General features: G+C 37.9%; 1 protein-coding gene across 1 annotated transcript; it reads right to left on the reverse strand.

The window, feature by feature from the left end:
- Positions 1-26,706, reverse strand: prodhb (proline dehydrogenase (oxidase) 1b). The gene is made up of 14 exons (XM_058375505.1): positions 26,308-26,706; positions 24,358-24,566; positions 15,379-15,413; positions 11,938-12,087; positions 10,953-11,017; positions 10,736-10,852; positions 10,446-10,519; positions 9,679-9,760; positions 7,384-7,476; positions 6,177-6,323; positions 5,662-5,837; positions 5,484-5,582; positions 3,012-3,100; positions 1-973 (listed from the first exon to the last, which is right to left on the reverse strand). Exons 1-14 carry the CDS (start codon positions 26,578-26,580, stop codon positions 783-785), a joined length of 1,800 nt encoding a protein of 599 aa, XP_058231488.1. The 5' UTR covers positions 26,581-26,706; the 3' UTR covers positions 1-782.

The following is a 26,706-nucleotide window of genomic DNA, read 5'->3' on the forward strand; positions in this document are numbered from 1 at the left end:
TTCCGATTGGTGAGAAGTTGTTTATTAATTTCATACAACAGCAGCAATAATTTCAGCTAAAAATCACAGGTTTATTTGAACATTCTGATATGTTTCTTTTTCTAGAGCAACAACTATACAGTGAAGTGTTCAATAAGAAGAGAGTAACATTTAACTCAACATTTCTTCAGTTTCAGTGCACAGTAACACGACAAGCCTCACGCGCCTATCCTGGTAAAGTAACGACTGTTTGCTGTAGCATAAGCGATAACAGGAAGTACCTTGTTATGTGTGCGTACCACAGCATTAAAAGTAACTGTAAATGGTTAAAGTGTACATCAGTGATAAAGTGTTAATACTTGACATGCAGAAATCGGAAAAATAACAGCGACTGCTTCACTTCATCACAACAATCCAGTGTTGATTCATTTCCTACATTTGCACAACCCTAATACAACACTCCATTTCATCCCATGAATGTAGTTTTACAGCATTAACAAGACAATGGGATTAATATTAAAAGAACTAAACCAGGAAGTGAATTTTGAAGCTGTTTTGGAGTAATTAATACGGCTGAAACATTATTGTGGTTTGTGTGTATTTTTTTTTAGACGTTATGGTCCTCTTCTCTGTAAAAATGGAGAAAATAAGGCAGGATAGAGAGGAGGTGAAGAAAAACAGACGTGTCTAAATCCCATGAGATGCTGCTGAAGTTTATTCAGTAGCTCTGTAGGTGTCTAACTTAGAACAGGCCTAGACAGAGGAAGTCTCCTGAGTGAAGCACAAATAAGAGTGTGTGTCTTTTACACAGAGGGTGTGTGGAACAGTTCTCCGCTGGTGAGTCTGCGTACCAGCTCTTTCCACAGTAGACTGCGCTCCATCTGTGCTCCTTTCATCATGCCTCGGTTCTCCTGAGCACGCCGGGACAGGTACGGGATCACCTCGTTCACCGGGCCGTACGGTACGTACTTGTACACCGGGAAACCTGCCTGACCTAAACACACATGCACACAGACACACACACACACACACACACACATACCAAGATCAACAAACCTGTCGAACCATTCCAGATGCCATAAACTGAGAATATTCCATTAAATATTCAATATTAATATTTTACTTGATAGTACAAACCCTTTCCGAAACCTTCAGCCTAAAAAATTTAAATATTCAGTTTAATTTTATTTATAAAAGGCTTTTAAAAAATGGATAGTGTTGCAAAGCATTTTTATAGGAATATTAAAAAAATCTGAATAAAAATGACAAAGATTAAAACTGATTTTAAATGATTTCATTATTTATAAAATTATTCATCTTTATTTATTTTGAATAATTAAATTGAAATGTTTGTGATGTGTTTAGGGATTTCTAAGTAAGTTAGTTAGAGGATATGTGATTATGTCACAGAAATTATTATTATTATTATTATTATTATTATTATTATTATCGCAATGGTATTTTTTAATCTCAAACTTAAGTGATAACTAAAAAACACAAAAGTTGAGGCTGTTCGAGGAGAGTGTACAGAAAGCTGGACGAGACTAAAGGACTAAAGCTCCGCCGCATCTATTGCATCCCACTGTACCACTGTGAGAAGTCAAATGGCATTGTGGGTAATGTAAGAAACCGTTTCATAAGTTGAGGTAAAAATGGGTATAATATATTAGACATAGAAACGACTTTATTCATAATCAGACTCTCTGGTGTTTATAATCATTTATAATCACACTCTCTGGTGTTTATAATCATTTATAATCACACTCTCTGGTGTTTATAATCATTTAGAATCACACTCTCTGGTGTTTATAATCATTTAGAATCACACTCTCTGGTGTTTATAATCATTTATAATCACACTCTCTGGTGTTTATAATCATTTAGAATCACACTCTCTGGTGTTTATAATCATTTATAATCACACTCTCTGGTATTTATAATCATTTATAATCACACTCTCTGGTGTTTATAATCATTTATAATCACACTCTCTGGTGTTTATAATCATTTATAATCACACTCTCTGGTATTTATAATCATTTATAATCACACTCTCTGGTGTTTATAATCATTTATAATCACACTCTCTGGTGTTTATAATCATTTATAATCACACTCTCTGGTGTTTATAATCATTTATAATCACACTCTCTGGTGTTTATAATCATTTATAATCACACTCTCTGGTGTTTATAATCATTTATAATCACACTCTCTGGTGTTTATAATCATTTATAATCACACTCTCTGGTATTTATAATCATTTATAATCACACTCTCTGATATTTATAATCATTTATAATCACACTCTCTGGTGTTTATAATCATTTATAATCACACTCTCTGGTGTTTATAATCATTTATAATTACACTCTCTGGTGTTTATAATCATTTATAATCACACTCTCTGGTGTTTATAATCATTTATAATCACACTCTCTGGTGTTTATAATCATTTATAATTACACTCTCTGATGTTTATAATCATTTATAATCACACTCTCTGGTGTTTATAATCATTTATAATCACACTCTCTGGTGTTTATAATCATTTATAATCACACTCTCTTCCATCTCAGGGAGTTTTTCCTCAGCACAGTCATCTCAGGCTTTCTCATTAGGGATTAATACAAATATATTTAAATATAAGTATAATAATAATCTTGAACTTTTTGTCTAACATTAATCTTGGACTTTTGTACAATGTCTCTTATGCTCTGTAAAGCTGCATTGAAACAATGTCCATTGTTAAACAAATAAAATTGAATTCAATCGAAAAATAAGGCAAAATGCAAATAATACGGACATTGTGCCCATGGTATATTTGCATTTACAGTAAATCTGCGCTTCCAGCGTGCCACATTACATCAGAAGACTCAGATATCTTCCAGAAGCACTTAGACAACACTTGTTCATCAGACATGTCTTGGTCGATTTTTGTCGAACCGTCCCTTTAAAATTGATTTCTCTAAACCACAATTAAAGAGGGGCAGAAAGTATAAGGAGTGCGTGTGGTGCGTGTGTGTATCCACCTAAAGGAAAGCTGATCTGGTCACACATCCCAAGCAGCTGACCGAAATACACCTTTCTGTCAGTCGGTGCAAGTCCCATTTCATTCATCCTAAAATAAAAAAGACAACGATCAGCATGTAATGTAATTAGAGAGCAAAAATAAACAGAAATGAGACGCGTTAACGCTGACGGACGGACGAGGCGGCTTCCGTTCTCCTAACTTTAAGCGACCGATGCTCGTTTCACTGCACGCAGGAATCTGAGTGGCAGGCTTTATCAGCTTTTTGTAAACACTTCTGACTTTGTCATTGACATGTGCTTTGGTAAATGGAGTGGAACCCTAAAGGAATGATGGCGCCATGTTTAATAAGATTACCCGGCAGCTTTTTTTTTCTTTCTTACGGACTATAACTCCCTCACCGGGGAGCATCAATCACTGGCCTTATTTTGGAAATTGTTTGATCTAATAGCTGCCGCGGGTGATGGATTGTTGGATCTGATTGCTAAGACTCGGGCTTAACTACTTCACCCTGAGTGTGAAAGGAAGAGAGAGAGAGAGAGAGAGAGAGAGAGAGAGAACTGTGTGTTTGTGTGTGTAGTGAAGCACATCATTCTGGACTGAGGTCAGGTCAACATTCCATTTATTACGCTTCAACCACATTACAAATCCAGTGCTAACTTAAAGTGTGTGTCTTAATGTGTGTGTGTGTGTGTGTTTGTGTGCCCTACCTCCATATCTATTACATTTAAAGTAAATGACAGTATACTCTTTACTCTGTTTTTATACCAGGGGAAGGAAAACATCCTGAATTTTCAAAAGAAACACACACACACACACACACACACAGAGGAGCCGATTTCTCTGTGTGGTCATTTTGGCCGTGTTTGAGCTATCTTTGCAGGTACAAGATGACACTAAAATGCAGATGTAGCTGGTGAGATGAAGCTTCATCGAGTGTTCCAGCCAACTGTCTGAGAATTCTCAAGTGATGCTATGAGTGAAAAAAGGTATAGATAACAACTCTATCTCTCATTGTGTGTGTGTGTGTGTGTGTGTGTGCGTGTGTCTGTGTGCGTGTGAGTGTGTGTGTGTTTGTGTAAATCTCGGACCCGTCAAGGTCATGAAAGAAACAAACAGCTGTACAGCAGCCATGTGCAATAAAGGACCTCTTGAAAATGTTTTATCGTAGTCTAGACATGACACGGGCAGAGATATCTTTCAGTGTGCTGAGAGAGATTCAAAGGCTTTAATTATAATGGTGGTTACTGTAAAAACCTTTAGATCCACATACACTCCAGTGGTGTTTGAATGCAGTCTGGGGAGAAACAGGAAAGTGTGCAGTGTTTTCAATCGCATCCGATTCATCGCCATTATCGAGGAACCTTTATATTTGTTATGTTTTTCATTCCAGCCTTATAGTCATTGGAAAACGTTCCGCTCGCCACCAGATTATTCGTCGGAACCCGTAACAAATCTGCTTGATGTTAGCTAGATACGTGTCTAATATTAGCCAAGACGAACACGCATGGAAAGATTTGATTTCATTCTATTACCTACGTTTTATTTCATTATATCCGTCTCTGCTTCCTGTGACAGAAGCACAAAGGCGCGACGTCAGCGAATATTCCGAGCCGGAAAATTGACAGGAGGCGAGAGATTACTGCTGTGAGACCAGGGGAAGGGAAGAGGGCCTCCAGAGGGTCGGTTAATATCAGACAGTTCAAAGCACCTATGCTACTGTCAGTCCTTCTTGAGGGACTCGCTCGTCTGTCGCTTTTATTAGGGGGGAAGCATGAAGACGGCTTAAGTGAGGACTCGAGATGTTAAAATGCAGAATTCCTGTGCAAAATGCATAATAGATCTGATGTAATCACGGCTCTGTGTATGATATCTAAATAGTATCATTGTAAATATTTTTCATTTAATAATTAATCAATAGAAATAAATGATTACAGGTCTAAAGAATTTCCTGAAATGGGACAAATAAAGTATTTCTGATTTCTGATGAAAATTCAGATCGTAGCTATGCAATCCATACAGTTTAATAATCCTCTTATATAACATGAGGCCGATCCTAATCCGAATGTAATTCGAGATCAATCTTATTCGAACAGACGAACAATAAACCAGGAAATACTGCGCAAGACAGTATCTGATAACGTGCATTAAAACCTGCGCATGTGTTACGAGCATCTGTCCTTCCTTCCGCCTGGAAGTTCTGCGATATAATGGCTATCAGACTAGCATTCTGCGCTAGATTTGGAGGCAGATTAACCCCGGTAAAGTTCAGCGATTATTACTCAGTGAGAATATTTGGGTTTGCTTGTTGCCATGGGAACTATGATAGCAAATGGGGAATGGGCTACAATATTTCTCTCTTGAGAACGTCATTAGGGAGGCGATATTCGGTCTCAGTTTGTTGGACATGGATAATGAATCAGAAGGATTTTTCCGTCCCTGATATACTGAGGTGCAGCTCAATCATCCCTACCTCTGGATTGTGTGTTTCACAGTGTCTATATTGTGTGACGCCACCATGACACTGGCTTTCCCGTTCCTGTGGATTTCCTCCAGTATGTAGTCCAAACACCTGCAGAAATACAGAGTGTTAACATTTGATATCATCAGCAATGCAAAACATAAAAAGCTGACTCATGTTTCAGGTTAACCTGTGGTACATCCGGCTCGTGGATTCGTAATCCGGGTTGATGGGATCATCGTAGCCGATTTCCTGCGCTCGACTCCTCTCTTGGTGCATGTACGCCCCCCGTACCAGCTTAGCTCCGAAACACCAGCCCTCTCTCCTCGACAGCTCTATGTCCACACACACGTTCTCGAAAGCTTCCTGCGAAGACAAACAGCTGTGCTCAGACTTAATACAACAGCTGGTTTGTCATCATCAAGTTTCTTTTTGTTTTCATTCCATTTATATATGTTTGAAGTGTGAAACAAGAGCAGTGTACAAGAGTATAGGGTGGGTGTGACAGGTGCAAGGATGCAATGTGGAGTTAATACACCTTACCACACCGAAACTCGGATAAACACGACAGACGCTTATCGCCAAATGAACTGTGTCTAACTGCACCATTTAAAAAGGGTGAAAGTGTAGAATCATTTGTGTGACTTCATGCTTGACTGTGTGCTTGTTTGTGTGTGTGTGTGTGTGTGTGAGAGTGTGACTCGCCTTCAGATAACACTGGTAGGTGTTAAAGATGATGGGTTTGTCTCGGTTGAATATGCGCTGCATCTCCAAAGTCAGGCGGCTGATGGCGGGTTGGAAATACGTCTGTTCTGCATCCACCATCAACCTCACGCTGTTCTCTACCGCATGCTAGACACAACACACGCAACACACACGCAAATCTGGCATTAAACACTTCTGAAGACACTTAAGCACTTTAGACATTAGAGTAAAAGGTGTTAAATTAAATTAAGAACTCGGGGCCATGAAGGTGAACTCTCTGCTTGCTGTTTTTCTCATTGCGGTTTCATTCATCCGCATATTATTAAGTGAATATTTAAAATTTTAACTTGTTAAAAAAATGTTAATTTTTCCTAAATCATAATGACAGAATTATCAAGAAATTTTGAAAAATATTTAATTGCTGGAATTTTCATAATTGCTGTCATAAATTAGCATTTATGTCATCATATAAATATTGTATATACACTAAAAATAAAAATATTTTGAATGTAGATAAATTTTAATTGATATTTTTTCCACAATTTTACTGTATATGACAAACTAATGAGAAAGTAGGAATGATTAAAATTGTTAAGTAATCTTTAAAACACACACACACACAATATAATATTTCCTTATAATAAATTGAACTGTAATATTTTTTACTGTAAAAAATATTTGGTATGTTACAAAAACAATCTTCATATCAACCAGACCTTTTTTTTTTTTTGTTTATATGAAATTGTTCAATCTGACCCCAATACTATAGAAGCGCTAAGTAAGAAGCTAAAAAGTGTTAATATTTATCAACTGCCTGAGGCCAAGTCTGGAGCTGAGCTCGGGGTCAATTCCATTTCGGCTCATTCGGTTCATTTTCAGTTCTTCGGAGGAACTGCAATTCATCTGCCACTGACTTTTACATTTTTAATCATTTTAAATAATTTATTTTCATCTTGTGAATTGAATTTAGCTCTAGTGCTGAAGTCTTGTCTTGAGAAACCAGTCAGAGTGGTGACTAAAGTCGACCCCAATTTGACCCTTAAAGACCGTACACCTTGAACCAGTGACCTTCTGGTGGATGCCTGTCACTATTTATTACATTACGCATTAACACTCATGCTCTGAATGTGGAAGTATCACTAGACCTGCTGACCCACAGTCAGTGTGAAGGAAGTGTGTATCTCTGAGTGTTTTCCTCAAGACTCACTTTAGCAAGTACATCGAGTCTCTGAAGCATCCTCTTCATCTGCTTCTCCTCTTCCTCTGTGAATTTCTTCAGCAAAGGCTCCAGCTGGCCCGTCTGTTCAATCAGGAAGAAGAAAAAAACAGGTTCAATATGAGGCTGAGTCACGGTTATTTAAAAATGCCAACACATTGTAGTCAGTGGAATAGGATTTGGAACAAGTGGACAATAACATCTTGGTTACATCTGGGGTAAGTAGGCAGCTGCGTCTAGGCTACGTTTGGGGAAATGAACTAATCATGACTTGGGTGCATATGGGGAAAGTAACCAAGCAGGTCTTGGTGAGGTTTTGGCTAAGAAACCTCAGGTAAAAAGAATCAGGTTTTGACAGTGTTTGGGGAACCTGACCAATCAGTTCTTCACTACATTTGGCAAATGTGACCACTCAGGTCATGGCTGTGTTTGGTGAACGTTACCGATCAGGTCTTGGCTATGTTTGGCAAAAGTGACCACTTAGGTCTTTGCTACATTTAGGGAATGTAACCATTCAGGTCTTGACTACTTTTGGTAAAAGTGACCAATCAGTCAAAAGGGACCGCTTGGCTATGTTTGAGGAATGTAACCTATCAGGTCTTGGCTACGTTTAGCAAAAACGACTAATCAGGTTTTGAGAATATTTGGGGAACCTGCCCGATAAGGTGTTGGCTACATTAGAGGATTCTGACCAATCATGTCTTGGCTATATTTTGGGGAAAGTGGCCAATAAGCTCTTGCCTACATATTTGGCAAAAGTGGTCAATTCTACCCTGGCTAAATTGGGGGAAGAATAGCTGATCATGTCTTGGCTACATGTATGGGAAGTGGCCACTCATGTTTTGCTTTCATCCTTGATAACTTGTGGACAGTTGTGTGAATTAAACTTTAACTAGCGCTTTGGAACCAACAAGAGCATTTGGCGTGAGGACTGAAGAGGCCGAGTTGTGGAACACGCTGCCAAACATGGGCTCTAAAAACACAGCGATAAAACCTTCAAACTGTATTTAACAGATATCCACCGAAGTGAGGCTACTCTGAGGAAGATTCTGTCCCTGGCTGTGGTCCTTTATAAAGAAAGTATTTTTTGTTCAGAATAAATGATGTCAAGGTCCTCTTACTCATGTAGGGTTACGCAATGTAAAAGTGAGGGTTGTGACTCATTCAAACTCGAATACCTTTACAAAAAAAATATAAAAAAAATTGGAGCTTGTGTTAATCACATGCAACATGACCTTCATGCAAGGACAATTTTATTCAAATAAATATTCGGTGGAGTGGATTTCCGTTGCAATGCTTCATCTACTGACTGCTAACAGTTAAACTAACCGATGTGTGAAGTCAAAAAACCTTTTATCTGTGTATTCCTGTATTACTCTGAATAATTATTGGCACCATTCATAAGAATTCGCAACGATTAAGAATTTGAATGCATCCTATAAAAGGCAGTTGGGGCTTACACTGATCATGTGACCACCTGCCTAATATTGTGTTGGTCCACCATTTGCTCCCAAAACAACCCTGACCTGTCGGGTCATGGACTACACTAGATCCCTGAATGCGTGGTATCAGGCATCAAGATGTTAGCAGCAGATCAACTTAAAGGATACGTACAGGACTTAAAGGATACTTTTGATAGATACTGACCACTGCAGACCGGGAACACCCCACAAGAGCTGCAGTTTTGGAGATGCTCTGATCCAGTGGTCAAGCCATCACAATTTGGCCCTTCGTCAAACTCGCTCAAATCCTTACGCTTGTCCATTTTTTCTGCTTCTAACACATCAACTTTGAGGACAAAATGTTCACTTGCGGCCTAATATATCCCACCCAATAACAGGTGCCATGATGAGGAGATACGATGTTATTCACTTCACCTCTTGCTGCTCAGAATGTTATACCTGATCAGTGTATATATTTAGTGATGCTGTGGTTCTATTTTTGTGGTAAAAAGTGTATTTTTGGACCACTTTTTTACTCTTCATGTGTACAGTAAAATGTGCTTTAAAAACCAGTTGCACTCCTAACAGATTCTCACACCTGTTCTTTTTTTAAATGCAAATGAAAATGTGCAACCAATGAAACCGAGAAGATGGCACTTTTCTGTTTCAGAAAGAAAAGAGGACAAAACTGTATCAGTAATTAGACCGTGTCAGTGTAATTACTTCCAATGGCTTATAACTGTCACATGGCTTCTCTGAGGTATCTGAAGGCCATTAGACCACAAAACCAAATCGATGATTCTCTTCATTTCTACGCCACTTAAGATATCAGTGTTGCTCCTACCTCAAGGTTGGGCACCAAGAGAAGATCGGATATCTTGGTCCTCTCGTCGATCAGACCGTTCCAGTCTAGCATGTCGATGGTGCTGATGTGATCAAGAAGGTAAACAGATATGCTGATATATGAGTTCTGAAGAAGTATTTTTGCTTGAAATGTTTATTATTTAGTGAAAAGGACTAAACAAATGCTAGAAGTGATTTTATTGTGTTTTTAATGTGTAGAAATGATTTTATTGTGTTTTTAATGTGTAGAAATGATTCTATTGTGTTTTTAATGTATATAAATGTTTTTATTGTGTTGTTAATGTGTAGAAATGATTCTATTATGTTTTTAATGTGTAGAAGTGAATTTATTGAGTATTTTAAAGTGTTGTTATTGTGTGGATCCTTAAATCCTAAATTCATAAAGCTAATCATCATCATCATCATCATCATCACCATCATCACTAAAATCCTATATCCTCACTCACCAGTCTGCCTTGAACTCCTTACAACACATTTAATATGCACAGATATTTTTAACACACATAAAGTATGAAGCTGACTAAAAAAAGGCTCTACTTTGTGACAGCTCAAACTTTTCTTTTTTTTTAATTAACACACTTCTGCTTCTCGCTTTAGGTGTACTTGTTAGCAGGCTGATGAGCTTGTTAAAGACTCGTAGGTGTGTTGAGTGGAGAATGTGAGTAGGAAGTTGACCCCCCCCCTTTTTTTGTTAATGGTATGTAATGACGGATGCTTGGGATTTAAGATTTGGAGAGACGTTCTCACCCTGAAGAGCACAGCTTCTCGTTGTTGAAGCAGTCACGAATGTCGCCTTTGGCTCCCAGATGTGTCAGAAAAGTCTACGAGAGAAGAGCGGTGTTTACTTACCGAACCTTACAGAAGCTTAATTGACAAAGAGTATTAATTTGTGTTTTAAAATAAAAGGCGCATCCCAAGCTGGATCAGATTGGTCTGGTTTGGATTTTATTCGTCACATTCTATGGACTATACACTCAATTTCTGCTGTCTCCTCTATTCAGATGTCCACTCAGCATGAGCATGAGCCATGTCTTTACCTGCAGCTGCTCGAGGTCCAGTTTCCTGTCCAGCACCTCTTGGCCATCTTTCCCCTGCTGCGCCGCCAGGAGGCTGAAGAAACGTTTCCATTTCACCAGCACCTCGGAAAATTGCAGCTAGACGACAGGAGAGGAAAAATAGCAAGGATCCTAAGATTCACAGAGATGAAAAGCTTGCCAGGTATTTTTTTTTAAAGATTTTTTTCTTCCATCTTACCAGGAACTGTGGGCGTCCAAGTGCGGTCATCTTAATGGCGGAGAAACCGTCCACTGAGCTTCCACCTGAGTGCATATGAGCGTAGAGGTGGTGTGGGTTTTCCCATTTTCAACTCAATTTCATTCTGTTAGCTAGCATTGAAAACCAGGATGCAGAAACGGAAATGGAAACATTGGAAAGTGGAAAGCATTGTACTATTTACCCTGATTCATACTGAAACTCAGATTCATATGAAAACCTTAGCTATAATCTTCATGAACAAAACATTTCAAAGGAAAATAAATAAATAAATAAATAAATAAATAAATAAATAAATAGCTTTTTTTCACATGATGGGGGAAAACTAATATAAATAAATAAATAAATAAATAAATAAATAAATAAATAAATAAATAAATAAATAAGGGAAAAACAGACGTTCTATATTTTAGATTTAATTTACCCCTGTTGGGGAAAAAACTAATATAAATAAATGAATAAATAAGAATTCCTATATTTTGATTTAATTTTCCCATGATAGGGAAAAAAACTAATATAAATAAATAAAGAAGGGGGGAAAAATAACTTCTATATTTTTGATTTAATTGATCCATGATGGAGAAAAAAAAGCTAATCTAAATAAATAAATAAATAAATAAATAAATAAATAAATAAGGGGGGAAAAAATAAGATCTATATTTCCGATTTAATTGATCCATGATGGAGAAAAAAACCTAATCTAAATAAATAAATAAATAACTAAATAAATAAATAAGGAAAGAAAGAGGTTCTATATTTTGGATTTAATTTTCCCATGATGGGGAAAAAACAAATATAAATAAATAAACCTTTGAGGCATATATGGCCTCGTTCACACTGCATTTAAAAGAAACACAAATCTTTTCAGGGTTTTTTTCCCCCCAGATATTTGTTTCATCACTTTTCACCTATAATTCCTGCACACACTGATGACTTTTTTTCCCTATTTGTTTAACTAATTTCTCACCTGACGCCTTGATGCACTTGAGAAAAGTCTCCATGTGCTGGTCGCATTTCACCTCGTCAGCGTAGAAATACGTGCGAGCGCTCGTTACGCCGTCCCTCCGGTCGCCAAACTTCCGATGGGCTGTGAACATCCTCTCCCTGTGATTCACTCCTAAAATGCCAAAACAGACACACAATCCTCATCAGGACCCAAATACCGATCCAAATATAGCAAATATTACACAGTATTTAAAAAATTTCTTCAGTAACAGAGTGATGCAGGGATGGAGGTATTTCTATATCTATATCCAATCAGTGATCTGGACCATTCTGAACGCCGCCCACACATCCCAGTTTGACGTGTACCATACCTAATGAAAGAACTAAGTACCAAGTGAGGATATGAGTCACGTAGTGGTGAAAATATCAGCCCAATGCGGCATCATGGGTAATTTCCCAATCCAGAAAGAACAAAAAAAAAAAAAAACCCACTCAAGTCTTGACTTTAATTCAAAGAATCAGGCATGAAATAGGCCGGAGGCTCTCAATCACAATATGGTGTGTTTACTATTTTTGAGAGGAAGCAGAGCAGTGTGTGTTTGTGCTGTGTATCACGTCTCTCGCTCGCTCTGATTCGCTTCCCCGCCTCCGCTCATCTTTTATTACAAGCTGTGTCAACAAACAGCTGTGAGTACAAAAGTATTTTCTCTCTCCATATCTCTAAATCAATACCAGCGTACCGTGCGTGCCAGAGTACACGTGTGTGTGTGTGTGTGTGTGTGTGTGTTGGTGAGGCTCAGATGTCCCCAAAAGGATACTTGTGACAAAGACTGAAACACTTAGTACATCATTAATTAACTGCATTTAGATAATTGTATCAATAGAATAATTATGTCAATAAATATGCTGTGTGTATGTGTGTGTGAGTCTTTGTGTGTACTTTTGTGTGTGTGTGTGTGTGCATGCCTGAGTGTGTCTGTGTCTATCTTTGTGTGTACCTTTGTGTGTGTGTGTGTGTGAGTGAATTTGTGTGTATGTGCTTCAATATCTGTGTCTGTGCTTGTGTGTACTCTTGTGTGTGTGTGTATGTGTGTGTGTGAGTGAGTGAATTTGTGTGTATTTGCTTCAATATCTGTGTCTGTGTTTGTGTGTGTGTGAGTGAATTTGTGTGTATTTGCTTCAATATCTGTGTGTGTTTGTGTGTGTGTGAGTGAATTTGTGTGTATTTGCTTCAATATCTGTGTGTGTTTGTGTGTGTGTGAGTGAATTTGTGTGTATTTGCTTCAATATCTGTGTCTGTGTTTGTGTGTGTGTGAGTGAATTTGTGTGTATTTGCTTCAATATCTGTGTGTGTTTGTGTGTGTGTGAGTGAATTTGTGTGTATTTGCTTCAATATCTGTGTGTGTTTGTGTGTACCTTTGTGTGTGTGAGTGAATTTGTAGGTATGTGCCTCTATATCTGTGTGTGTCTTTGTGTGTACCTTTGTGTGTGAGTGTGTGTGTGTGCATGCCTGAGTGTGTCTGTGTCTATCTTTGTGTGTACCTTTGTGTGTGTGTGTGTGTGTGTGCATGCCTGAGTGTGTCTGTGTCTATCTTTGTGTGTACCTTTGTGTGTGTGTGTGTGTGTGTGTGCATGACTGAGTGTGTCTGTGTCTATCTTTGTGTGTACCTTTGTGTGTGTGTGTGCATGCCTGAGTGTGTCTGTGTCTATCTTTGTGTGTACCTTTGTGTGTGTGTGTGTGTGTGTGTGTGTGCATGCCTGAGTGTGTCTGTGTCTATCTTTGTGTGTACCTTTGTGTGTGTGTGTGTGTGTGTGCATGTCTGAGTGTGTCTGTGTCTATCTTTGTGTGTACCTTTGTGTGTGTGAGTGTGTGTGTGTGCATGTCTGAGTGTGTCTGTGTCTATCTTTGTGTGTACCTTTGTGTGTGTGAGTGAATTTTTGTGTGTATGTGCTTCAATATCTGTGTCTGTGCTTGTGTGTACTCTTGTGTGTGTGTGTGAGTGAATTTGTGTGTATTTGCTTCAATATCTGTGTCTGTGTTTGTGTGTGTGAGTGAATTTGTGTGTATTTGCTTCAATATCTGTGTGTGTTTGTGTGTACCTTTGTGTGTGTGAGTGAATTTGTAGGTATGTGCCTCTATATCTGTGTGTGCCTTTGTGTGTACCTTTTGTGTGTGTGTGTGGGTGTGTACATCTGAGTGTGTGTCTGTCTTTGTGTGTTTGTGAGTGTCTGTATGTGTGTCTATGCACCTGTGTGTGCAAAACCTTTGTGTGCATGTGTGTGTGTGTGTGTGTTTGCTTGTTTGTTTGTTTTTGGGAATTGTTAGGACCAAAATGTCCTGACAATCGAGGAAATTGATCTAGAAACACACACACACACACACACACACACACCATCAACAACACCATCACAACCTGAAGGTAATCCCGAGCACATAAAGTGTTTTTTCTATAAAAGCGATGTGCTTCTTTTTACAAAACTGAAAGGCCAAAACAATTTCTTTAGGGTTGTTGAGGTCAAGCGTGGAGTCTGAGTTGGAATTTGGTGGGAAAAAAATTTCTTATTACACAAGTTAAAAAAGAAAGTCTCAGGGTCGTGTTGTTTTAGAAAAACAATCAAAGACTGAAGTGAAGTTAAAGAAACTCGGCGTTTTTCTTCAGCAGCATGTGTGGAAGTGTTTTATTCCTCTTTGACCATCATGTCCTAGTTTTTATCCAGTTTTAGTTACGTTTATGTTGCTGTATGTTCATCGGTTTTATCGGTTTATTCAATCTAATCCATGACGCCGTGACCACAGAGCCGAATGCAATCTTCAGAGACGGACAGACGTCTCTTTTGAACATCATGACCGTGTGTGATATCAGTATCAGGCTGCGTTGATGCTGCGCGGCGAGAAAACACTGACTGAAAACAGTCGCTGCATAAACTTAGTAATCGTCCAATTTAGCATCATTACAATAGCTCGGCTTTAACGTCTAGTAAAGTGGCTGATGCTCAGCTGTCAAACATCATTCATTTTCCCAAAGCACTCTGATCTCCATCTCACTGGGGTTAATTCACACCTGAATAGGGTTTTTTTTTTTTTTTTTGCTTTTCTGAAAATGCAGGAATTTTTTTAAAATAAATTTATTTTTAAAAGCTTTCTGCCCTGAAAAAAGGGAAGAAATGAATATTTTTAGATTTAATTTAGCAGTCAAGGCAAAAAAAAACTAATTTAAATAAATAAATTAATTAATAAAAAACAAAATTAAAATAAATAAATAAATAAAAAAAACAAAAAAATAAATAAACAAACAAATCAAATAAATAAATAAATCACCCCCTTTTACTCTGCGTCTTCACACAATTTCTCTTTGTAAATAAGAATAAGTGCTCTTCATGTAGCTTCTTAGTAAATCCTTACAAATCCTCTAGTAAGCTCATATGAACACCTGAGGCAGGTGACACAAGCTGACGTACTCACCGGGGTTTTCTTTTTCTGACACCGACACACACGATCTGACAAAAGAAAGACAGAGACAAAAAAGAATGAATAGAACAGTCTTGCTAGTTCTAATAAAAAACAATTCAGGATAAAGCGACACGATGACAAATGTCTGGTGAAAGGATTGTGTTTTTCACAGAGTTTAATGGCTTTCAAGGAGCGCACTTTCCCCGACACTCAGCACAGATATTCTGAAATGCTCTGAAAATTATTATTATTATCATCATCATTATTATTATTAGAATAATTATTATTATTCCATCGAGTGAGGCAGTCATACCTACCGGATGCACCGTGGTCTACATTCTGCTGCGTGAAGCTCTAACGCAGGTCAGAATAAAAAAAAAAAATCTAACGCTATTTTTTGAGAAGGTATTCGTACAAATAGCAGAAGGCATCACCCCCTGCCTCATGGAACACCCTGCTTCCCCTGTGGGTAATGTGTTTCGAAGCAGCGTTGTCATAGCAACCTGTTTCTCACCTGTACAATCATGCTGGTTTTCTATTTCTTCCTCTCGTTCTCCATCGTCCCATTTCAGAACCCTGAACATAAATAAACACCTCTTTCTGACTTTCCTCCGTTCCGACGGGGATTAAAAAACTACAAAAATTGCCAGTCCGAAATGGTATCGAGTCGTCTCCCACCTGGACGAGGTGCCGGGATTGATAGTAGAAGAACGAAGAGAAGATGTATGTTTCGTTTGTTTCTGGTTATGTATAATGCTGGGAAACTAATTCGGAAAAGATTCTTGAATTTACTTCGTCACTGAGTGTATATTTTTAAATCCCTGAATAAAATCAAACCCTGAGCTCAGACCAAACCCACAGGTGATTACTAACAGACTCATGACCTCTGCTCTGTTCTACCCTACATGACTTAATCACCTAAATGCCACTCTACACCGATCAGGTATAACATTCTGAGCAGAGACAGGGGAAGTGATTAACACTGATCATGGCACCTGTTAGTGGGTGGGATATATTAGGCAGCAAGTGAACAATTTGTCCTCAAAGTTGATGTTAGAAGCAGGAAAAATGGACAAGTGTAAGGATTTGAGCGAGTTTGACGAAGGGCCGAATTGTGATGGCTAGACCACTGGATCAGAGCATCTCCAAAACTGCAGCTCTTGTGGGGTGTTCCCGGTCTGCAGTGGTCAGTATCTATCAAAAGTGGTCCAAGGAAGGAACAGTGGTGAACCGGCGACAGGGTCATGGGCGGCCAAGGGTCATTGATACACGTGGGGAGTGAAGGCTGGCCCGTGTGATCCGATCCAACAGACGAGCTGCTGTTGCTCAGACTGCTGAAGAAATTAATGCTGGTTCAGATAGAAAGGTGTCAGAATACACAGTGCAGGACGGGTCAGGGCTGTTTTGGCAACAAAAGAGGACCAACACAATTTAATGTTATGCCTGATCGGTGTATATTTACAGTGTTTCCCATCAGCACCAACATCCTGAGATTTCACACTGGAACTGGTTTACATTAAACTATATGAATTGATCACGCTTCACTCTACATCACTCTGTCAGTCATCAGTAACCTGTTTAAATGATTAATATAAGCCAGTGATTTTCAACCACTGTGCCGAAACACACAACTGTGCTGTGAGAGATCGGCAGGTGTACTGTGGGAAATTATCCAATTACACTTAATTGGTCCAAAAAAATATTACTTAGTTACTACAAACAATTTGCCATTGCTGAACTCCTGTGAATGCGATGTAGTGACTGGAAGGTACCAGTAATAGAAATACTCTTCCACATCAGGAGGTAGTGCGACAATTAACTTGTTAATTCATGACAATAGAAACAAGAACACAGACTATTTGACTAACCACATCACTTATCACATACACTATAGCAGCTTCACCAACCCTCGCTCTTCTTCTCTCTCGTCAAATTAATAAAATCATAATAAGAAAACCATTAAACATCTAACACTAACATGAAAAAAATCACAGTTTAATCAACAATTATACCTTTATTGTTGTGTTATACCTTTATACTTTGTTGTCCTGTTGCTATAGAAACCAAACCTGAACGAATCAATCAACACCTTCTGACCAATCAGAATCAAGGATTCAACACTGCTGTGGTGTCTAAACAAATGCAACAGATGAACCAATGAATTTAATTCTAGAGGAAGTATAGTAGAGGGAATGGGGGTGGTGGTGGTAGCTCAAGTAGTTAAGGTTCTGAGGCCTTGAGCAAGGCCCTCCCCCACCCCCCAAACAACCTCCCAACCCCCTTCCCCAAAGTCCCCCTGGCTCCAGGGGTGCTGTGTCATGGCTGATCCTTCTAAAGGAAAAAAATATATAGAAAATATTTTAGTACAGATCAGCACTGAATTTGGAACTCTTATGTTAAAGGGTTATGAAGAGAAATTTAGATATAAATTCTATATGATTTATATCCTGAACTTATACATTTCTTTGCGAGAGCGTGTGTTGTACTGTACAAATAAAATTGAACTGAATAAAATGCAGATGTCTGTGATTGTGAGAGTTTCACATCTGATATATATGTTGAGAAAAATTCTTAAATAAATTCAGGAAATTTTAAGTGTTTTTTTCAGGAATTTTCAGGCTTTAACACAAAAAGAACAAGCTCATGAGTTCTCTTCATATCTAATATTCATTTCTATTCAATCCAATTCTATATGTAAAGTGCATTTTAACAAGAAAGCAGATTTACAGGAAAGGATTTAAAACTGATGCATTTCAGATTTCTGCTTCTATCACAGCATCGTGATTTCGCGATTAGATTTGTAATAGAAATCATAACATTGCAAGGCAGAGGGGAAATTTCCACTTTCGTCTCCGCCTGCGTCCTGGATGCCAACTCATCCTCTGATGCCACATCCTCCATCCTCTGGATATTGCACTCTTGGTAATGCTGAAAAGCTGAGCACTCACTTCCGTGTAACATCGTTACCCAGTCCACCGGGGTGGACAGTAATGCAATACTGATAGAGGCAGAGACTCTAAAACACACACACATGATGAACATAAATTAGCTTTTATTAGCCAATGGGCAGCTTGGGTCTTCTGCGGTCGTAAAAAGCATTTCCAATAAACGCTCCGTTTCAAGCGGGTGATGAGATGGTCCGGTCCGGTGGCACGGTGGCGGACGAGCGCCTTCTACAGGTCTGCTCTGGGAATGTCACGTGATGACTTTACACCTAAGTGTCTAATTCAGCTGCTCCTGCATATCCCACCAGTATGTTTCCTCTCATCTCTCCTTTTATATTTTATATATATATATATATATATATATATATATATATATATATATATATATATATATATATATATATATATATATATTACAGCTGGAATAGGATGTGGGATGCTTTGACGGGAAAATTCTAATATATATATGTATATTTATTTATTTATTTTTTGCATTCAGATGTGTTGGAATATTAATGCATGGATAATGTTCATACTACATTCAGGGCTTTACTATTTTGTAGGCAGAAAAAAATATATAAAAATATTACAAATGCAGCATATGTATAAGAATCTTTAATGCTTTAGATTCTTTATTATTATTATTATTATTATTATTATACTAATGTGGAATATTGAGATGTAGGATGCATGTGTATAATAATAATAATAATAATAATAATAATAATAATAATAATAATTTATTCCATAACATGGAATAGTGAGATGCACGTGCGCCAGCACAGTGCCTTCTTTATTAGGCCTCCTAAAATCCTGTTCTCGTGGCTGAAATCCGAAGCAGGCGAATGCCACAAAGGGATAATCCAGAACACAGAAGTGAAAACGTGAACAAAGTCAACGTTGAAAAATCAAAAAACATTAAGAAAGCCGTAGTGATGCACACTTCCACTAACCAGACTTCACGACACACCACTACATTTATTCATTCATGCTTAGTTAATTTTACACATCACTTTTTTCACATTCTGACAAATCAATTAAAATTTCTTATTTCTCCTTCATTATTTTTATTTTTAATGTAGTTTATTTACTATGCAGAGTCTATAACTGCATAAAATAATACATGTTGAATTTTGAATCTATATTTCTACAATACATGATGAGACATTTATATACAAGACATTTATTCATTCATGCTTTGATTTTTTATTTTATTTTATTTTTTGCAATCCAGATTAGCTGCTTTTATTTTAACCATTTAGCCATCATTTAAAAAATATATTTTTTCCTCCTATTTTTGCATTAGAATTGCATCATTCCTGTAACTGATTATTTGTCAATATTAATAAATGCTCTTCGTTTGAGATCTTAGCAACTCACAAAAGACTAATATTATATTAATATCATCACCTGTATGTATTTTATGTATGCAGCCATTTGTTCATTCGTAAATTTAATAAATGTATTTGTGATGTGAGTTTGGGATCAGCAAAAAAAGACAGAATAAGCATCATTTGCATACTCGAGCCTTTATAATGTCCTACATATCCGATATATAACACTATTTTATATTCGTCCACAGAAATCGTTGCCTTCATAACCAAATCCATCGATTGCTATTAGACTTTTTTTTAGAAAAGAAGGGAAGCTATAGATGGAGCTGATTTACAGTGCAGAAAAATGTGCACATGAAGAATCAAGGCAGATTTACTGCATCGCAATATTATCAATATTATCGAGGATTTTCTACGAGGACGTTAATCTAGGAACGGTTTTAAAACTTACAGACTGCAGCTTTAAAATCAATAAACACTACATTTAGACTACCGCAGACTCACAGGGAGGAAAAAAAGAACAAAAGGCTCTCCTGAATGAAAGCAGATACTGCATCCTTGATCACTCAGAGGCCTAGCGTGCACCCCATGTGACCGAATTTCACACAGAGAGAATGTGTGTGTGTGTGTGTGTGTGTCATGAGAGTATGTTTCAGCCAATCCAACACAATGGGCCTTGACTAGCCGGACCAATCACGTGCCAGTTCTTTATTTACTCCACAAGCCCTCCAGCTGTGAGTCCTAATTTGAAAGCTTGACTGTTTTTGTTCTGAGGATAGTGTTACAGCTTGTCAGTTAGCCTCAGATCATCCGAAAACACGTCCCGAGAACTCGCTCGTCCCAGTGCAGATTATCCATCTGCACTTCCAGCCTTATTGGTGTGTAATGCTGTTCAGGCGCACTCAAAAACATAGAGAAATCTTCATAATGGCCCATAACTGCTGCCTGTTGCAATATGCAGACCCCCCCCCTTCCCTGTCTCCCTCTCTCTTTATCTCTCTCACACACACACACACACACACACACACATATATATGCTGTGAATTACCATACAGATAAGTGTTAGAACATTTGGATGAGATGTGCACTCTGGAGGTATCGTCTCTTAACTGCACCCCGGTTTCATTGCTTCCAGACGTTAGAGCTACTTCGGTATGAAAATTGTTCGAACCTGAGCTGCTTGTAATCCTCTTGTGTGCTGCAGGCTGCTAAACTCAAGAACTGTGAGAACATCATGGACATGTGACTGAGGTCAACAAGACGGCAAGAAGGCAAATGAAGACGAAGTAGGGTTGAGGCAACACCGGGAGTGCTAAATAGTTACGTACAGCGGAACCTCGGCATACAAATTTAATTCGTTCTGGAGGCGAGCTTAAGTTCTTTGTAAATTTGTATTGTGAAAACCTTTTTCCTATTAGAAATAATGTAAATGCAGATAATCCGTTCTAGTCACCCAACAATATGACCAATATTCCCAATACGAAGCGTATGGAAACTGTACGGCTGCTTACAAAGAACTGACCCAAGCCAAGCATTCCATGTCAAGGCTCCTCACAGGAAGTCGTGCCACCAAGCTTGGGCTAGAAATAGAACAGACCGCCCACGCCACCGGTCTGTCAACAAAAACAACACCCGAAAAAATCACCTAGCTTTTGAACGTTGGCAACATTGGTATCGTGGGTTGAGTCTTTCCAAACAGCTTTCGCTGACTGAAAAAAAAAATTGCTTCAGTTGGCTTCGCTTGACTTTCCACTAACGCTAACAAGTTTTGAACGGTTCCCAGACGTACGCGCAACTTAGCCGGCATTCTGCTCGATTTGTTTGTATGTCGAAAATACTTCGATGCAAATTTCTTGCAAAATTTCAATTCTTAAGGCGAAAATTCGTAATGGAGGGCGTTCATATGACGAGGTTCCTCTGTATATCAAGAAGAGCAATTATTTTAGTATGCACACTGTGCACATCACTTTTTACACATTCTGTACTACATAGTAACACAACTACACATTTTGTATGCCACTTTCCAACAAATCTATTATCATTTCTTATTATTTCTCATTCATTTTGTTTGTTTAATGTAGTTTATTTATATGGAGAGTCTAAGGATAAGCATTTTTTAATTTCGAGTTACAGATTTTTTCTTTCACTGCAGGAGGTGACTACTGTACTACTATAACTGTGCATAAAATAATATATATTGAATTTTGAATCCATATTTCTACAATACATGCTGTATATCTGCGATATATTCTACCACCATTTCTTATAAATGAAAAATGAAAATGATAAATGATATAACAAAAATTATATAATAATAATAATGGTATTTCTAGTTTTTACATTATATGTGCATTTGTGTGTGTGTGTGTTTTATTAGTATAAAAAAAATAAGTACTTAAATGTTTATATTTAGTAACATTCAACAATATATTTTTTAAAAATTAATAAAAACATGTTCACAATATAGCAGAAAAACACCTTGTGGCATAATTTATCACGACACAGATGTTATATTGTCAAATCCACCAATCCTTATTCAACTTTCAGTTACACTCAAGCAAAAATGATATTTGATCCAATTACCTTAAAGAAAACTAAACTAAAAGAAAGAAATAAGTAGCGATTCAAAATGAAGGCAGAATCTGACAACAGAAACAAGGAGAGAAGAGAAAAATAAGCATAGTTTGACAAATGCTGTTTTCTCCACACTTTTTATGAATCAGTACGTTTATAAAAGTCAACTAATAACAAAAAGTAACACCTTAGATGACGTATTTTTTCATAAAGTTGCCAGGTGTTCCATTTTTACTCACGTGCCTAGTTAAATTACATAATGTGGCTCTTATTTCCATGCTAACTGTATTTCTGCAGCATTTTTTTTGCAAGTCAAACGTAGCAGACAAACACGTTTATAACCCCAAATAAGTTGTGTACTGCTTTGTCTGTCCCTGTATGTTGCTGCTTGAACATGAAAGTAGATTACGATTTAAGTAGATTATGAGTTTTAACAAAAATCACAGTTGATTTAAATCCCCCATTTAAAAAAGCGAAATCTACAGTAAAGGACGTCCCATATAGGAAGTCTCCATAAAGAAGAAAAATTAACACTTATTTTATTTACAACACATTTATATGATTGCCATTTCTATGTAATTACACACACACACACACACACACACATAAAGAGTCTGTTACTCAAGACGAACTTGTGTGCCTCTCTAGTTATGCATGTAACTGCAGTCCATGGCATGTGTATGGAGACACTGGGGACACCCTGTACTATGATGTCATGCTTGTGAAAGCTAGTTGCAGTTGCGTAGTCAAGTGTTTGTACAACAATGACACTCGTCACTATTGGCCCAGTGTACCTCAGGGTCCAATGTTTGAGCGATAGATTTCATGATAAAAATGTTTTTAAAAAAGCCTGTGCAAGTGTCTTTTTTTGGTGCTTTTTCCCCATTTGCCAAATTTCAACCAATCAGATGCTTGTTGCTATGCAGACTGAGGAAGATCAGGACAAGTCTTGTTTACAAACTGTCTGTATAACTGATAGAAAGCCACCTAGCTAGTTCTCAATGTGTGAATATCAGTGTGATTATGAATAATGTCCTTTCTACAGTCATATACAGTATACAGTCAGTTGGAGTTGTGGAACCTTGAGCTCCTGAGCAACTCATAAATTAGCTCAACATCTGAGTTCATTATAGATTTAACACCAACTCCTCCATGCTGAAGCCTTCAAATGCTCAATGATGGAGATACAGCAAATGTAGAATGTTATTTTGTGTGTTGATTAGGAGGTTGTCATCTTCAAAGTCCTCAAAGGACTTCTGACCTACCTCTACTACGAATTCTTCCCCCTTCCAGAAATGATGTCAAATCGACATGGCCGCTCACAACTTCGGATATAAACAGATTTGTTCTGTGTATACAAGTATCTCTTAGCACGGTTAGCTGGCGAATGATCAAAAATTATGTCATTCAAAACACCGATTTATTACTTCCAAGATAAATCAAATATATTTTAATACAGTGGAACCAAATTTTATTCATTCTGGAGGCGAGTTCTAAAGGCGAAAATTTGTATTGTGAAACGAATTTTCCCATAAGAAATGCAGATAATCCGTTCCAGCCACACAAAAATATGACCAATATTCCCAATACGAAGCGTATGTAAACTGTACGGCTGCTTACAAAGAACTGACCCGAGCCAAGCATTCCATGTCAAGGCCCCTCACAGGAAGTCGTGCCACCAAGCTTGGGCTAAAAATAGAACAGATCACCCACGCCACCAATCTGTCAACAAAAAAACATCCGAAAAATCACCTAGCTTTTGAATGCATGCCGAAGGCAACACTGGTATTGTGGGTTGACTCTTTCCAAACAGCTTTCACTGACTGAAAAAAAGAATAAAATTTGTAAACTTGCTTCAGGTGGCTTTGCTTGGCTTTCCACTGACGCTAAAAAGTTTTGACGTACGTGTAACTTAGCTGGTGTTCGGTTCGGTTCGGTTTGTTCATAACGCAAATTTCTTGCAAAATTTTAATTCTTAAGGCGGAAAGTCGTAAGGGAGGGCATTCGTATGCCGAGGTTCCACTGTAATCTGAAAAGCTTGCGCGTAACCCGATTCTGAATACGTGAAACTTTCCCAGGCATAAATATGAACACAACTACTGGCCTATATTATAAATAATCATATGATAATCACTTACTCCATCTCTTTTGTCTCAGCCTCTTCCTTCGTCAGGTCTTCCTCCACGCTGTAGTCCAGCACGGCTCCCACTCCGAAGGCCTTGTTCTTTTTAATCAGGGGTTTGATGGACTTGTGATCCTCTCCTGCCACAAACTGACCGTAGAACGTCATTTTCATCAGTTTCTCAAACATCGTCTGACCCAGCAGCTTCTTACTCAGGTCCATTATCTGTCAAGGTGGAATGTGAGACATTTTGGAAAGGTACATGGTTAGAGATTCTTGATTTTTGTAAAATGGAGGTCAAGATAATTGGAGGGTTTTTAATGCAGAATCGGTTAAAATCTCAATTCGGATTCAAAAAGAAAGGGGATACAATCACATATCCCCATGCAATCATCTAAATTGTTTATATAGGGATTATTGTGAATTATTATCATGTTGGGTTTTGTATGCTTGAAGGATTACATCATCCAGTTGGATCGTTTAGTAGTCTACAGTTCCCAGGATAAAATTAAAAAATCCTTCCGGGCAAGTTCACTAAAACTTCTGCAAACCGCCTAGGACCAGTTTTTTTTTTTTATCTTATCAGTCATTCTGGAGAACATCTGCTCAAGTATTAAAATCCCTTAATTTCCTTGTTCTCTGTTTACATGCCCACGTTTTCTATAAAGAGGAGGCAAAAGGTGGGTCTGCTTTATGTTTCACACTTTTCTGTGCAGGAACCGTGTGCTGGCATCACCATAATGTAACGAGACGCTTTAACACAGCTGCGGTTTTCACAAATGAACCCGGATTATCTGCGCTGCATTCCTAGCACGTGTCTGGTATTTTACATGCTCAGTCATGCGTGGAAAATATCTCTTTCGAAAAGATTCGAAACTCGTCATTTTGGAAACAACCTTAGATGAGGATGAGGGTGATTTTCAAGCTCACGAGCCTAAAAGTTTTGCAAAAGACCCATGACATAGCAATCTATTTATTTTCATCCGGCGTTATTTTATATAAACAGATCTACCTGTTAAATATTGTATGACCTTGTTGCATGAAGTGGCTTTGTATAAAAGACACAAATCTTTCACTATTGCTTCCTTCTTCTGTCTAGGTTCACATGCTGTGTTTTCAAAGCTCACCAGCCAGCTTTGTGTGGTAATTCAACACACTGATGTCACATGACGTTCCCATTCCTACTCGAAGAACTATCTGGAACGGACACAGAGCCTCCAGAAAGGCTGATAATTCCTAACAGACCCACATGAGGAGTAGAAAAGGGAGCACAGGACGTAATCAGCATGCTCAGGAGAGTGGCAGCAGTAGCAACGTCATTCAGCAGCAATAACCTTTGCTTTGGTGTTGATAAACGTGTGAATGTGGACGTGATTAGCTCATATCATGTTGACTTGCTGATAAAATGTGTCTCGTTTTTTAAAGGTATTCCTTCGACTGATTTTGTTACCTAGTTGAATAAGATTGTAAAGCTGTAAACCTGTGCACAAGGACTTGATGCACATGTGTGTATTGTTTATATGTTTCTAACTGCATGATAAGTACATGTCATTTAAAAAGCCCATTTATATGTGAAAAATAATTAATTCTTTTATTTATTCATGCATTCTTGTACACACATTTTATATTAATAATATGTTTTAGATTTTTGTATCATTTTTTTTTATATTATAGGATTTTTTTTCTCAGTACCAAGGATATGCTACTATATATTAAGGTAGATATATGTTGTAGATGATGAAACAGGTAAAAATTTCATCATATTAAAAAAAAATAATAATAAATTCTTATTTAAAATATTACTGCATTGTAGTGTGTCTGCAAAATATTATATTGTATTATATTATGATACAATAGAAATTCCAGTGCTAGGACATGTTAGACATGTTACATCATCTTACGCCCATATGTTATGTAAAGGAGACTTGATATACATGAAAAAACACCGCTTTAAAGCCCTCTTTACCTCTTTATTTCTATCCACCAGGAAGTCATAGGAGCAGAGTTTAAAGACCAGCAGACCTCTGAGCAGCTCTGTGGTGCCTTTGCTCTTGTAGGCCTCTTTAGTCTGCTCAAAGTCAACGTGGATCTCGCTGCCGGCCCGCGCGTGATCCAAGCCACGGAAATGTGCGAGCGCTCTTTTGGAGTGAACAGCTTCCGCTCGGCTCGCGCGCGACATCGGTAGTCTTCTGAAGCCGCCATTAAGCCCGGACATCAGGATATTTTTCCGGTAAGACATTTTACTCACCTGTGTGTGTTTTGATGCTGAAAGAAAAAAAAAAAAATCCACATACACTCACGCACGCGCGCGCACACACACACACACACACACACGCACGCACGCCTCCCTGTGTAACTTGTCTAG

The sequence above is a fragment of the Hemibagrus wyckioides genome, linkage group LG22 (genome assembly GCF_019097595.1).
Source record: "Hemibagrus wyckioides isolate EC202008001 linkage group LG22, SWU_Hwy_1.0, whole genome shotgun sequence".
NCBI classification, from domain to species: Eukaryota; Metazoa; Chordata; class Actinopteri; order Siluriformes; family Bagridae; genus Hemibagrus; species Hemibagrus wyckioides.

What these genes read in the sequence shown, in the direction of transcription:
- prodhb (XM_058375505.1), bottom strand. Translation starts at nt 26,580, where the DNA reads ATGTCTTACCGGAAAAATATCCTGATGTCCGGGCTTAATGGCGGCTTC. An exon ending in GTCAGAAAAAGAAAACCCCG is followed by an intron (nt 12,088 to 15,378) that starts GTGAGTACGTCA and finishes TTGGCATTTTAG; the next exon opens with GAGTGAATCACAGGGAGAGG. An exon ending in GACTCGATGTACTTGCTAAA is followed by an intron (nt 6,324 to 7,383) that starts GTGAGTCTTGAG and finishes TGTTGTGTCTAG; the next exon opens with CATGCGGTAGAGAACAGCGT.